Genomic DNA, 16010 nt, shown 5'->3' with positions numbered 1-16010 from the left:
TCCTGTTGCTCTGGTATCTTGGGGGTTTTACTCATATGCAACTTGTCTGCTTTGTTCTCATTTAAAAACACCGAAAGTGCTTAATAATATTACTGGCCTTTTCTAGCCTGTCTGCAGAAGCAGTGATATTTAATAGCAAATTCATTGTTACTCTATAAGGAAGCTTTACCATAAAGGTCACCAAATTTGGTCAGTGCATTTTAATTTGTACACACGTTAAAGGTCATATTCCTCACTTCCATTGCAATAACACAGTGTGTTTACTCTCTTATCAGAGATGATTGTGTGTGACTTTAGCTAAGGGATCTTATCAGTGTAAATGGAATATAAAACACAAATAATAATGCTTGAAACACTGGTGCAAGTATAAGGGGATTTTTTTTTCCCCTCTGTATGTTTACATAATGCTTGGAGGTAAACACACATCGACAAGGTCTGATTTTTCTGCTGTGTTACTCCAATATTTCCTTTTTTTTCCCCCCATGAGAACTCCACAGCTTTCAGCGGAGTTTCTGCTGGTGTATATTGGAATTACAGTAGTTTCGGATTCATAATATCATCTCTGTATAAACACGTCCAAATGTAATTAAGGACCCGGGCTCTCAATCCAGCAGACCTCAAATTAGCTTTCAAAATGCATATTAAGGGCACAGACAAATGCTTTTGTGCAATTCCAAATGACCTCTGAGGGCAGGGTGAACAAAATTGTATGAACCTCTTTAATGTCACAAAACTCTCTCTACAGAGATTTGCATATAAAGTGTACCATTTTATGTCAAACAGATTTGTTAATCTTACAATGAGGGAAACAGTACTTGACAATTAATCAAGGTGGGTTTTCATTGCCCAACAGAGGCTCTTAAAAGGACCTCACCTGATAACTGGAGGCTGGTATTGTGTGGTTTCTAAATTCAATCATTTTGGGGTTTTATTTGCTGGATGGGTTTGCAGGAAATAGACCTCCACAGCAGATAAATCTTCAGTGGTTTCTTTCCTCGAGTAGTGGAATTGTCCTTTCAGAAGTTCTTGTGATCCTGGATCTGTTGGAAAATGCTTCATTATTTGTCTATTATTTTAAAATTGTGTTTAAAATACACAGAAGAACTTCTGTAGGTAAAAAATGTATAATGCTACTGAGCCTTTTGGTGTTGAGTACAGGGAAGCTTTTTTCTTGCTTACCATAATAACCTCTCTAAGAAACAGTGACCGAAAAATGGGTCCCCTCCCCTAGGAGACAGGTTCTTGCCCATACCCTATTTTTTTTTCAGGCAGGTTGTATTTCAAATGCCAATATTATTTGGCATTGCAGGAGGGAGGGACAGAGACACATGGTCTGGGGTTAACCATCCTGGGATATGCTCTTTCTCTGCTATCGTCATCCTTATCCTAGTTCAAGGGATAAGGAGAGGGAGAGGTGGAATAAGAAGGTGGGATATTGGTGAGATTAATTTAGCTGACGGTAGCAACCAATTGGTGGACAGTCAGCTTAACATGAGCCAGCAGTGTGCCCAGGTGGCCAAGAAGGCCAACGGCATCCTGACCTGTATCAGGAATAGCGTGGCCAGCAGGAGTAGGGCAGTGATGGTGCCTCTGTACTCTGCACTGGTGAGGCCTCACCTCGAGTGCTGTGTTCAGTTCTGGGCCCCTCACTACATGAAGGACATTGAGCTGCTGGAGCGTGTCCAGAGGAGAGCCACCAAGCTGGTGAGGGGTCTAGAGAACAACTCATATGAGGAGAGGCTGAGGGAACTGGGTGTGTTTAGTTTGGAGAAGAGGAGGCTGAGGGGAGACCACACTGCCCACTACAACTACCTGAAAGGAGGTTGTAGAGAGGTGGGTGTTGGCCTCTTCTCCCAAGGGAATAATGACAGGACCAGAGGAAATAGTCTGAAGTTGGGGCAGAGGAGGTTTAGATTAGATATTAGGAAGAATTACTTTACTGAGAGAGTGGTCAGGCACTGGAACAGCCTTCCCAGGGAGGTGGTGGAGTCGCCATCCCTGGAGGTATTTAAGAAACGTGTAGACATGGCACTTCAGGGCATGCTCTAGTGCCCGAGATTGTTGGTTTGTGTCTGTTTGTGGGTGGGTGTGGGTATTTGTTTTGTTTTGGTTTGGTTTTGGTGTTTGGTATTGTGTTTTGTTTGTTTTGGGGTTTTTTTTTGTTTGTTTTTGTGTTTTTGTTTTGGTTTGGTTTTTTTTGTTGGTTGGACTCAATGATCTCAAAGGTCCCTTCCAACCAAGCAGATTCTGTGATTCTGTAACCTGCCCAAAGCTTTTGTCCTACAGCAGACCTAGGAAATGCCACAACCATGGAGTTGTAGGGTATGTCTCTGTCCTGAAGCAGTGTCATATGCTTTGAGGTTCCCAGAACAGAGTACAGTTCCTTACCTGGACTAAAATGCCTGTTTCTAGGGCTTTTCACCTCCTTGGTAGAGCCGGTTGTGAAATCTTGACCTTCCTGCCTTTTGGTGTATGGAGTAACCAGTCCATGGAAGGTAGAGAATGCTTTTCCATAAGTGAATCAAATGCTTACTGGTTTGACTCTTTTTTTTTTTTTTTTTTTCTGTTCTGTATAAATACAGGAAAGAAGTTTCCTCTGACCTCTTCTCTTATTTATGCGTTGTCCCAGATAGCTTTTGAATCCTTTGCAAGAAAACATTTCTTTCCTCTTTGCAACTGCATTCACTTAGGAATTTCCAAGATGAAACTTGCATTTCTGGGCCTGGGGCCGTAATGGGCTTTAATAGTTTTTAATTACTTAACTATCTGTTGTGACATAATTAAAACGTCTTTCAACATTTCACATTTCACCCCTGAGAAAGAAATATCCTCTAGGCTGTAAAATATGACTTGCAGCTTATTTTTATGAAACAATGAAGGAAAGGCTTCTTCCAGGCTCAGTCACATCCAGTTCGCCTGTCAATATAAAGTGCTTCTCAGCCGTGTCCCTAAATAGCCTTGCTCATTCCTTCCCTGCTTTTCCCTCCTATTTCACATGTGTGCTTAAAGAGCCTCTGTCAGGATTAAAATATATCTTTACCTACGCCGTTTTACTAAAAAACCCTGAGAGCCTAGCAAAAATAACTGTAAAAAGCCATTACGTCTTACTACAGGATTAGGCTTTTTTTTCTTTTTTTTTTTTTTTTTGTCCAACGCTGCATTCTTTTCATTTTGGGAAAACGTGTACAATGAAAATAGATTAGGTCCAATTTAATCAACAAATTCTAGGTGTTTGGGGAAACGGGCTTACAACGGGTTGGGACAGAGTTATAAAAAGAGAGCAAAGCAACAGCATACCATTCAGGGTTGAGAGTAAGCTAATGTAATTAAAATGAAATCAGATAGTTCTGCTTATAATTATTTCTCATACATTTTCTAGCAGAAAAGAATACTTCCTGGTAGCTTTAAACTCTTCCCAAATTCAGCCTGAAAATTTGTTTGTTGCGTTGATTTCTCTATCTCTATTTAAATACGCTTTTTAATTGGTAGTTAAAGCAAGTTGGTGTTTTCCAAAATGGAGTTTTGGGAAACACGTTTCCCTGGGAGGAACATGTTTTCAGGAGGTTTTGTCAAATTCTACTGCTTCCTATATGTGGACAGAGCTTTGCAATTTAGCAGGAAAAAAAATGTAGAAAGCGGCCATACCTTTTTATCACCTGTAGGAGTGTTTGGCAAAACCTTCAAGTCTCTGGAAAAAAAATACCAAAAAAACCCCTATTCCCTCAGTTTTGCTTGATACTTCTTTGAAGTTGGGGAGAACTTCCTCAAGATTCAGTTTGTGCCAAGAGTATGTTTCAGCTTTTGATACCTCTGCTGTGCCAATAGTTCTAGGTGTGTCCTTTCTTTGGTAAGCAGTTAAGTATGCTCCGAGTGCAAGTGGAAGATGCTGGGCAAAATTATCTTACAAATGCTCCTGCAAGAAATCACGGGTGCAGAAGAGAAGACCAAGGGTGGTGGATCTGATCAATGCCTATAAATACTTAAAGGGTGGGTGTCAAGAGGATGGGGCCAGTCTTTTTTCAGTGGTGCCCAGTGACAGGACAAGAGGTAATGGGTACAAACTTGAGCATAAGAAGTTCCATCTAAACATGAGGAGGAACTTCTTTCCATTGAGGGTGGCAGAGTCCTGGAACAGGCTGTCCAGGGAAGGTGTGGAGTCTCCTTCTCTGGAGACATTCAAAACCCACCTGGATATGTTCTGTGCAACCTGCTCTGGGTGGACCTGCTTTGGCAGGGGGGTTGGACTAGATGATCTCCAGAGGTCCCTTCCAGCCCCATATCATGAGAGGAGGTCATGTCACCCTCAGAGCTTCCTGCGCCGAACCCCAGGAAAGTCGCATAAAATAGGGAATAGCATTAATGCACAGTGTGAAAGGAAGGTCTCCAGCAGTTGAGGGGAGAAAGAGCTGGAAAAAGATGAGTGAAATCAACTGCGGATTAGTCAGATGCGTGGGAAATGTTATAAAAATGCAAAGCTCCCTGAAGAATTATGTCATAAAATAAATGATTCATTTTACAGGTGGTTTGGTTTTTTGTTGGTGTGGGTTTTTTTTGTTTTTTTTTTTTTTTCCTCCTTAAACTTCATGTGGCTTTGGCTCTGCTGTTCTGAGACTACTAATTTTGAGGCAGAAACCTAGTAATATCTGTTTTAGGGTAGTAAGGGACTTGCCCTCAGGCAAAATGATCCCGTTACACGTTTGGAAATGGCTTACCATTTCTGTGTAAGTGTAATTAACCTTGATTCAATGGATGGCATCACGAATCACTTCTTTTTTTTTTTTTTTTTTTTTTAAACATTTGGAGAACTGGAATTCTCTTGAGATCAGCTACACTTCCACCCATGGCATATGTCTCCTCTTCCTTGGCTAAAAATGGACGTAAACCCATCACTGCGTTGATGTTTGGGATGGAAGGGTTTAATTGTATGATTCTGCTGTCATGAAACTCCCATGGGAAAATTAGGATCTTGATGTTACATGAAAGGTTTGCATGGACTCATGTCAATATGTCTTTGGATCCCAAGAAAACTTGAGTAGATAAGTAAAATTTATAAACATAAATGATGTACAGAGTATAATCATTGCCCATTTACTGAACAGAGCAGAGATCCTGCTTGAGAGGAAGGGGAAAAAATATACCTCCTGTATATGCATACAAGGAAAAACTAAACTCATGCATTTCCTAGCTGTTAGGTGCTTACATTTCTGATGTTGACATGCTTGCAGTGTGCATTGGTGCCTTGGGGTTATTAAAGTTATAGGGATATGTTTCTTTTTGTCTCCCAACTTCCCTCAAGAATAACAGCAGTGGCACTAAGACACCATTTATAATCTCAGTTTGGTGATCAGATTCTGTTAACTTAAACCAGGGATAGTAACCAGAGGTCATAATATGTAATATTATTATGTATGCTGTTTATTAGTGTATGTTTATGTAATATTCAGGTGAGGGTGCTCATACCATGGTTTCCAGATCCTTTCTGGTGAACAGGACATTGTGTCCAACCTCCTCTGTCCTAATATCTTTCTCCTCTGATAAGGGCAGGGAACAGGTCGCAAGAGCTGACCAAAACATAGACTTGTCCTCTTCACAGGGCAGGATTGCTGAACTCCTTGGGGTGTCAAATCATATGTGAAAGGATCATAGAATGATTAGAGTTGGAAGGGACCTTAAAGATCATCCAGTTCCAACCCCCCTGCCATGGGCAGGGACACCTCCCACTAGACCAGGTTGCTCAAAGCCCCATCCAGCCTGGCCTTGAACCCCTCCAGGGATGGGGCAGCCACAACTTCTCTGGCCAAACTTTTCCAGTGCTGTCACCACTCTCATAGCGAAAAATTTCTTCCTAATATCTAATCGAAATCTACTCTCTTCCAGTTTGAAGCCATTACCTCTCATCCTATCACTACATGCCCTTGTAAAAAGTCCCTCTCCAGCTTTCTTGTAGGCCCCCTTCAGATACCGAAAGGCCACAATAAAGTCTCCCTGGAGCTTTCTCTTTCAGCCTGTCTTCATAGGAGAGGTGCTCCAGCCCTCATAATCTTTGTGGCCTCCTCTGGACCTGTTCCATGTTCTTTTTCTGCTGAGGACTCCAAAGCTGTATGCTGTACTCCAGGTAGGCTCTCACCAGAGCAGAGGGTCAGAATCATCTGTACTTTGAGGGGAACTGCTGCCTTTTGCTCATAAATCAGTATTTTTCCACCTAAGTGGGTCTTTAAGCAACCTGGTCTAACAGAAGGTGTCACTGCCCATGGCAGGGCAAGTGGAACTAGGTGATCTTTGAGGTCCCTTCCAACCCAAACCATTGCGATTCTATGAAAAATAAGCTGGGGCATATGGCTGCTCTTCCTCAATGTATATAGAAAAGGCTGTGTGATCAGACATGTCTCAGAAGCTGTGTTTCCTGTGCTCCACCAGCATGTACAAATTTATGACTGGAGACTAAGGGGACTCAAAGAACTAAACGTTTTCCTAATTGAAATATAAAGTAAAGAAGGAACTAGGAATTAACAGGAAAATCCTGCAACAGATTATATGGCTGTGAAGGACAGTAATACTGAATCCACTAAAAGATGTTGGAAACAGAGCAGGAATCATTATCCTGACCTACCAGCCAGGACAAGGTCATAAAATGTGAACCAAATACCAGAGTCCAGGCTTGGCTGCATCTCGCCTACCCTCTGATTAGTCTGTTTATGGTTGAGGTTTATGCTTGCTTTATGTTGGTTAAAAACAAGAAAAAAGGTGGGGAAGAGACTAGTAAGGTCCGAAATAAGAGTAAATAGAACTTTGCAATACTAGAAAGAGTGAAACAAGGGAATCTCTTTGCAAGGGTGCTGATGGAAAAGCCACCTGGAGTGATAACTGTAGGGCCTTTGAAACTCCCATTAGGAATACTTGAGAACACTGCCTGAAGTTAAATGACCCATTAGCATCCTCTGCTGACCAAACAAAGGCTCTGGAGTTTTAGAAGTGGACAAGGAGGTCAAGGTACAGTTTGAAACAAATGTTTCCTGTTTTGACTTGGAATTAATCAAGGTTAAAAGAAAAGACGATGCCATAGCAGGTCTGTTGTCTCACTCACTCAGCTTTCAAAATGCATTTGAGTTACCCCTCCAGAAATGAAGGCTGCAAGTGCAGAGCCACCGTGAAGAAACATCACTTCACGAGTGAAAACACTCACTAGAGAGAGACATAGCCCTGGTCCCTCTGAATTCTCTCCCAAGTGTCCCACTAATCTGATTGAAAAGTGTGAGCAAATGGGTGTGCCCAAGTAGAGTTTTGGAGGAGGGGGAAAATAGTGTCCCCCACACACACTTCTTCCTAGCACAGCTGACAAAACCTGACCTTCTTAACATATGCACATGAAATTATTTATTTAAAGCATCTATTTTTTTCCCCAACCCAAAGAAAACATTTCTGTGTGTGAGTAATTGAAAAGCAAATGGAGAGCCAAGATGAATCACTGATTATCTGCTATGGAGGTAGGAGAATGCAACATTTGATTTTCTTAAAAAATAATAATCTGGAAATCCACACTTTTAAAAAAAAAAAACAAAACAAAACACCAAAAAAACCCAAACCAAACAAAACCCACTGGTTTGGTTGGTGATTGATTCTGGAGGAGAGGACAGGTCATGCATCACAGTTCCCTGCTGGAAGCGCTTCTCCAGCTCCACACAGCAAAATGGATGATGATAGGAGGCTTGCGAGGAATGAAGCACTGGGTGTCGGAGCACCCATGGAAGAGATGAGTCTCCTGTCACTTGCGGTTTAAGAGATCAAAACATCTGTAGAAAAAAAAAATAGCTGGGGAACTATCGCTCTGTGGGAAATGCAATGAGGTGCAGAGTGGTATAAACCAGTTAGCAAAGGGTCTGAGGCAGACTGGGAGGGCTGATGGCAGCAGCTGGGGGAAGAAAGGAAGGAAAGGAGGCTAACAGCAGTAACATTAACATAATTTCTGTGAGAGTGCTGCTTCAGTTGTAAGAAAGGTAAAGAACTCTGGACAAAAGAAATTGGTTTATCAAGTCAAGATGGTGTTATCAAGTCTGGTGGCTGGAGGACTGGTTGATCTGGTCTCGAGGAAAATGCGTTGACTCTGTGTCTCATTAAAGTTAATTTTCTTATGTGTTGGGTAAGATGACTACTGAAATTGTGGGGATCATAGAAACAGCCCTTCTTCTAATCCATCCAAAAGGGGGGAAGAGGAATTGAACTATCTGCAAAAGTTTTTAAATGGGAACAAATAACATTATGTCCATAGAGGTCACTGATGGATTTAAGTAGAAACATGAAGGCTGATGGGTTTAAGTAGAAACAGACATAAAAAATATAAAACCCTGTAGAATTTCTTTTACTGTATCATAATTTGAATGAAATCAGGGTGGTTAATGCTGGAGGTACATTTTACCCGGTAAACAGCCTGCCTTATTGCTTGGCTAGATTCCATTGCACAGCAGCATGGAGAGAGACCTTTTTATCTTGGAGGAGACAGTCTTCTCCTGACAGCCAGAAAGCAGATTTGATACCCCTGGACCAAAACCAAACTGAATAGCCTTACCCAAGTCCAGCCCTCAAGCAGAGTCCAGAAATTTAGTGTGATGCAAACAATGATTTAAACAGGAATAAAGTAGTGTAGAGAGGATGATTGTATTTAAGGGGGATTTTCACTGAAAAGGAAGAATCTGGATTGTCCAGAAGGATGAGTCAGTCTGAAAAAGAGGCAAATTTTCCATGTTGTCTTGACTTGTTTCAAGCAGTCCTGCCAATGGAAAATAGCAACATTTCTTCACAAATTTACCCTCCATCTTCCCCTTTAACATCCATGCATTTATTTCTTTGTCTTTCTCCTCTTTTAGCTACGAGCCAGGAAGACGAAGTGCTGCCTTCTCTCTGTCGCATTGGCCATTCTGCTGTTCATTGTCATAATCATCGCGGTCTCTGTCAAGCGCTGATCCGGCTACGGTTTCCACAGGTAAAAGCCATTATTTGAGTCTTTTATCATACTCTGTGAGATGGTTGGGAGACAATCTGGGAAGCTAATAACGGTAAGAAAATTTTATCTTAGCTTGCACATTCAGGTGTGGCCTATGAAAATAATTTCCTTTAAAGGGTATTTGAGCTCAGTAATAATGTCCTTAGTGGATCCTTAAATTTAAGCTGAGGTGGTATTCAAATAAAACATCGTATTACCCTTTTCTCTGCTGTTTGTGTTGTGTTTGATTTTTATATGGATCTCATAGCAATGCTAATTAATGAATCCTAAATCCATATGAATTAGAGATGCAGAAGTGGTGTTAAAGACCCCCCGACTGAAGCAGGGTCAGGGGCAATCCAACATCTCACAGGTATGCCGAGATGTTCCAAAGCGCACCTACCTGCTGAGATGTTCCAGAGAGACCTTAGAGACAAGCCCTCCTGAGGAGGAAGGCGGCAAACAACTGGAGATTGTAGTAAGGGCAAAACTATAAAGGTTTTTCTGGTGATCTTTGCTCTGGATCCACCCCTAAAAGAGGTACTGGTCTGTGGTAGGGAGACTGGGCTGTAACCTTACTAAGATAGGTGAGACATCAAAGCAGTTTCATCCCACTAGAGAAGTTTAAGCTATAGTGTGTTTCTTTGTAAAGAACATGCTTTAAAACTAAAGCATAAGACACAAAAAAAGTTTTCTTTTCCTTTTTTTTTTTTCCTCATTACTCTAGGAAAATGACTCATAAGTTATTTCTGATAATCTGTCTGATACAAAGCACTGCTGAGTGTCTGCTTCATTAGAAGGTCTCTAGGCCATTATTCAATGAGACATTAGATTTGCAGAATTTCTACCGCGTCAAGGGCTCTGGCATTTGAGGTGTGTGTGCCTGGGGCCATGGCAGGGTTTCCAATTGGGAAAGCCAGAACCCAGGAGTATCAATGGGACTTTTCCCTGCAGACAGCAAGTAGGAGGCCTGAGGCAGAAAATAATGGAGGGTGGGGACAACTCTTGGTCAAAAGACCTCTCATGTCCCATAGAGACTTCCATAAAGTCTATGTCTATAAAGTCTTGTGCTATTGCTCCTGTACTTATTAGTCCCTGTGTCATACTGAGGCTCTCAGGGACCTTTTGCAGTAATTTAAGCGGAGATTTCTTAGCCTGAATTATACTCTGGAACTACCAGAGAGAAAGCACAAAGCATTGATAATTTGATCTATTGTTTTGTTTTATATGAGTTCAGTGTCGCTTGATAATGCTGTCCTTCTACCTGGAGATAAAGTCATTACCCGCTGAATTGCCTTCTTTCTGCATCAGGCTCCCAACTGAAACTAGCAGGGGTTGGTTCAAAACAATCACACAAAGACAATTCTCCTCACAAGGTGCGTTTAAGCTTTGGAACTCCATCTGGCATGACATTGTGGGTAAATTTGGGTACAAGAAGAAATTGAACAAATCCATGAAAGAAAAAAAATCTATTCAAGACTGTAAAGTATCATCTCGCTGGTTTTGGATGAGGACAATCATGAGCCCTATATTATTGAATGCTAGGAGAAATAGCTGTAAATACTTTTCTACACTCATGTGCTTACTTAGGTGTTTGGCCAGCAAAGGAGTGAGGAAAATATCAGTGAGACAGGCCTTTAGATTGATCAAATATGGATGTTCTTATGTGTATATATATAATTCTACATATATTTTTATCTCTTTTACTTGAGACACTGCTTATGGGTGCAGATAGTAATCTGTCCTGCTGATTTAAATCTAGAGCAACTACAATAACTTCAGTTGCATTAATCTGGTTTTACTCTGCATTAATCTGGTTTGAAAATGTGATCCATTGTGGTAATCTGTAATGTAATGAAATTTCTATTATATATAGTTAAATATTCCTATCTACCAGACATAACAAATCTTATCAGCAGTTAACTAAATCTAGGCACATTTTAATCTAAATCCCTTAAGTGGAGAAAGTCAGAGAACTAAAATATTCTTACAATAAAACTCCATTGGAAAACTAGAGTTAATCTTCTGTTAAGAGATCCATGTCTGGAGGGAAGTGAACCCAGAGATACTAATGAAAGCCCTAGGAAAAATACGATGCTCTACTTTTCATCATGAGTTGTGAAACTAATTATTAAGCTTCTAAAACATGAGTTACACTCCAGCAGTACAAATGTTGGCAAAACCTGCATTGAGTTATATTGGAACAAGTATGCTTTCTGATCATTATAAACTGTTCTTAACCTAGATTGACCCCAAATGGTGTGCAGCAGCTTTCACATTTATAATTTGAAGACTTCCAAAGCAGAATGTTTTTGGAATTTCCATGTCCATAGTAAATATTTTTTTCTATTCTGAATTGCAATGCAAAGGGATTTTAAAATGTTGGTGGATTTAAAGTTTCAGCTACCTCAACAAACTGTTTCATATACAACTGTCTTACATCCTTTAAGCAGATAGAGAACAGGTGGGTTTTAACGTATAACAACTCTACATAACTGTTTGGAGAAAATAAAGGGAAGAAAGCAAGCTTGGGAACTAGTTACAAAATGCTCTGATTGGCACAGGACACAGCTGAATAAAATCTCAAGTTTAGTAATGACTGACCAGAACTTCCATTTAACGTGTCATCAAAGAGCTTGCTCTGTGCTGGATCAGTCAGAAGCCAAAAAAACCCGCCACCAGCCGCCCTATTCAAGTGGTTTAAGTCCCATTTGCATGACATTCAAGGTAGGCTTCTTTAGCATTCACCTATGCAACCACGATGAGAAATCTGAAGGTCACTATTCAGTGAGTTAAATAAATGATGCCATTAGTATCTATAATGTTCATTATGATCATTAACATATAAAGTCTTCCTGGTTTTGGTTTTGTGTTTTTTTGGTTTTTTTTTCACCTGCTTATACTTTTGCAATAATGTTACGGAATCAGCGGTTCTTCTCAAAAGTACAAAAAAAAAAAAAACACCTTTTTCCCCCCCCGCCCAAGAATCAGACTGGACTTTGGCAGACGAGCCCATTCCTTCCACAGGAAAGATCACTTTATGCAGTTTGAAAAGTAAAAAGCCCTTTTTCCCGTGAGTTTCTAAAGCAGCGGTGGCGTCGCCGGCTGCCAGCTCGGTGCGTGCAGAGAGACCAGCTGTTCAGGAGAGCTCCGAGCCCTGACTTCTGCCTGTTGAGGCCCCCGCCATAAGTGTGTCACTGCTCCCTTGGGGCAGTTTTGTCTGGCAGAGAGAGAGAGAGAAGAGCATCCACGGAGGACGCAGAGAACCTCCCGGGGCCTTCTGTCTGTACGTTTGTTTGCTGACACCTCAGGAAAATAGCCCAAGAACTTTTGGGTCACGTTGCTTGTATTGAAGCAACGCTGCAGCTGCTCTTTTTGCTGTTATGGTACAACATCAGTAAACATCTTAAAAGGACAGTATGGCAACAGCAGCAGTCTGAAAGAAGTCCCTCCTTTCACAATGTCTTTGTCTCGTGTCAGGATTTCTTAGCCTACATAGACCTTCTGTGTCCTTCTTTTGACTCATTTGGATGAGTGCACAATTACCCAAAGTGACAGTCAAGACTGTTGGAATCCAAAGTCTTAAGCGTTCTTTGTAGGAAAAAAGAGGTGACAAACTTTGAGAAAGATGCTATGTGTATTTGACGGTTGGAAAATGTGCTTTCCAACACCAACTTAGTCATCTTGATCTGTTTAGCCAAAGAAAAAGAGAATGAAAGCTGATTTGACTATTCTGTGTCCTTTTCTTGGAAGAAGTCGTTGCAGCAGAAGGTGCCTTCCTCATTTACAAGACATGCTTCTGTCAGACAAAGGTTACTGGACTGAGAACATGGGCTTTGTTGTATAGGTCCTTACACCCTGTGGACTTACTGTTCTTTCCAGCCTTAGCACCTGTCATGAATAAAGAGGTGAGAGCCCTGAGTAGTAAAGTAGCCTTTCCCTTCTCAGTAGCAATGATTGACAGTGATGCTCAGCAATGGAAGAGTAGAACAGGAAAGTGCACAAGTGATCATTCAGCAGAATATTCTCCCAGCCTTCAGAGACTTGAAGCTCAAAGTTTTCCTGATCCTGGAAGTAGTTATTTAATCTTTAACAGCCATTGATGCATTCCTTGTAAATTTGACCAGTTGCATTTTGAACCATCATAAGCTTTTATAATGTGAAATGTCCTGAGCAAGGAGTTCCACTCTAATTACGATCAATGTGTAAACTATAATATACAGCTAAAGAACCATCTCCAGAGCAGGGCTGTAGTCCATATGGAAATGCAATAATCAGGCTCCACGTATCCGTGTCTTGAATATGCAACTGTCTTGTTTTGAATTTAAATTGGATTAATTATTATAGAAAACTAGACAATATTGTTTTAATTTGGATTACTTTTTTCCCTCCTTTGCAATCACAGTTTTCCTTGACTAATTCATTTATGGGCTTATTATGTGGTTTAATGTTTTCTGTAACCTGATCAATGAGGATGAGGTTCAGACAGATGATTTTATACAGTTTGTTTGTGTTTGATTTTTCCTTACTTTCAGACCTTAAGTTTTTCTGGGTTGTGTGGGTTTTGGGGGTTTGTTTTTTTTAATTTTTTGTTTTTAGTACCTCATGTACTACAGTGTCCCTGTGTGCCGTGTCTGTCGTTCTTTGCAATCCGGTGGGAATCGTAAAACGTACACTTGTGGTCACTGCATCTGTTTGGAGGAGCAGAGGAATGCCCCTTCATGGAGTCTGGCCTAGGGAAGTAAAGAGCATCTTCATCTCAGAGTTTGAAACCAGGACGGCAGAAGAGCTTTCTGCAAAATGGGAATTTGCTAGGTCAGCCTCAGCCCCTTCTTGGTGTCATTAGTGCTGCACCTTTCCCTCATAGCAGCAGACAACCAGGTAGGGCATAAAGTACCATGTGGAACCAAGAGGAAGTTCTTCCAAGGCAGGGCACATCAATAACCCACCAACAAATTCAATCAAAGCCTGTGTGTGTTGGGGTCAGGAGGGCTGTAGGTGGCAGAGAGGGAAAGATTGACAAGTGGCTTTGTGGTACTTGGCATTTACAGATCTGTCATTCCTTCCCAGCAGGAGATGAGTTTGGGCTCCACCTTCTGACACATGCAATAGAAATTCTGACATTTGCCCGGTGCATCTCTCGCATGGCAATGTCGGGTTGTAAGAGCACAGCAGTTCCTACTCAGTGTTGAACAGAGCAATAATTCAACCTAATGAATATTGTAAATAAGGGCAAAACACAGACAGGTTTCTTCGTGGTACTGCTTTTGCATTTTGAATTGATACCATGTCTCTGGCTTTATTTAGTGTCTCCATTTTTACCACGTATATATATGGCTTAATAACCGAGTGGCTCAGTTTTCAAGCTTGTTTCAATCTCTCAAGCCCTGAAAGGGTCATAATATTTTTTGACAGCTGTCATTCAAATTCTACAATCATTCACCCCTCTGCCCTGGCTGTGGCATTGCTCCTATGTTTGCTCCACAGCACAATCAGGAATCAATAACTCTGCAATTTTTTTTTTTTTTCCCTGTTTCCTATTAGTTTGAAAAGGTTCCTACATTTATAGTTAGGTGTCAATTCTTGTAAATTTGATTCTTGTCTTTTAGTCTGTAACAAATTGCTCGTATCTTGGCATCCTTGCGTAGTTTTTGCTCCGGCAGGAAGGCTAAGGTACATCCTACCCCTGCAGTAATTTTTGCACTTCAAATTTAAGTGAGTCAAAAATGAAATCTGAATTTTCAATGATTAATATATAATGAGTCTGGGTTTAAGATTTCACCCAATTTCTTAAATTAAGCTAGCATTTACATTCTTGAAGACTTTCCTGATTCCAATGGTCTTGTCGATACTTCTCTTAGTTAAATTATTTCCTTGACAGCCAGTTAAAATCTGAGATGCAGGCAGGTAGAAGAAATAAATGATTACCGGTCAAAAATGAAATTTGAAGAGACAAGAGTCTGCTCTATGCAAAGAAATATCTTCAAAGTAACAGAGCAAGAAAGGCAGAAGGGCCAGTAAAAAGGTAGATTTATTTCTAAGAAGTTTTCTGAGTTTTCATCAATTATAGACGCCTCTTCCAAACCTTCAAGCAGATGAATGTTTTGATGGGACAGCACATGATCGGGTTGCTGTGGTTGAATGCGCTTCAGGTTGACCTTGATTGTGGTCCATCTGCATGTATTCGATCTTTACCGAGGTATCACATAATGTCAAGTCATTCGTTCTACTGCAAAAGAGAGCTAAGGGAGGATGTATTATGTTGCCTTTGCCTTAGCTTCAGAGTCCATATGTAAATGGTTCCTGTAGCTCAATTAATAAGTAGTAACTTGAACTGATTTGAATCCAAAGTCAGTAGGGCTTTTGAGCAATCAGCAGCTTTCTTTGTCCCATCTCAGGTTTCCATGCTGTTTCTTTGCAATGGGTAGGAAAATGGAATACTCCACTGAGTGGCTGTGTGCAGCACTGACCCTTCAGGTGGATGGCAAGTCTTTGATTTGAGGTTCCCAAAGCAATCTGCAAACATTCATTAATTACATTTTGCAGTGCCTTTAAACTCTTGCCATGTTGACACACCTCTAAGGACCTGACAGAAGAGGCTGTTCTTCAGGATATTCAATTTGAACTGCTAGATACAACACAAAAGTGGCCATAGTAATTCAGACTAATGATTTCTCTGGCCTCATATATCATGTCATTCACATGTACTGATGGAAAGACCATGTGAAAAGAATAATTAGAAACAGGTAGAATTGTGGTCAGCACCAGTCCTTCCTTTAACTGCCTAAATATGGCTTTAGGTGCCTAAAATTTAGGTTCCAACTTGGAAAACACTGTCATAAGTGTATGTCTAAAACCTTTGAAAAAGTTGGTGGCAAGTGTCCTCTTCTCTATGGATGGTCTCATTTCCTCAGGAGCAGTGATGTCCGGTGGAGGGAGCGGTTGGTGATTGCAGAACAATTAATGGCTCAGGAGGGTTCTCTGAGGCATAAATCAGTAGCCCCCAGGAGAAGGGAGGATTAGGCTCTTTACA

At 40.9% G+C, this 16010-nt stretch overlaps 1 protein-coding gene across 7 annotated transcripts in view; it reads left to right on the top strand.

The window, feature by feature from the left end:
- Positions 1-16010, top strand: part of TSNARE1 (t-SNARE domain containing 1) — a 478617-nt gene that overhangs the window by 409164 nt on the left and 53443 nt on the right. For all 7 annotated transcript variants that reach the window (XM_074145148.1, XM_074145150.1, XM_074145146.1 and 4 more), the window contains one exon: positions 8862-8977. In XM_074145148.1, the coding sequence (XP_074001249.1) occupies positions 8862-8957 (96 nt within the window). In that variant the 3' untranslated portion in view covers positions 8958-8977. The remainder of the gene's footprint in view (positions 1-8861; positions 8978-16010) is intronic.

This window comes from Numenius arquata, chromosome 3 (genome assembly GCF_964106895.1).
Source record: "Numenius arquata chromosome 3, bNumArq3.hap1.1, whole genome shotgun sequence".
Lineage (NCBI taxonomy): Eukaryota > Metazoa > Chordata > Aves > Charadriiformes > Scolopacidae > Numenius > Numenius arquata.
This window is presented reverse-complemented; position numbering and strand designations above follow the sequence as displayed.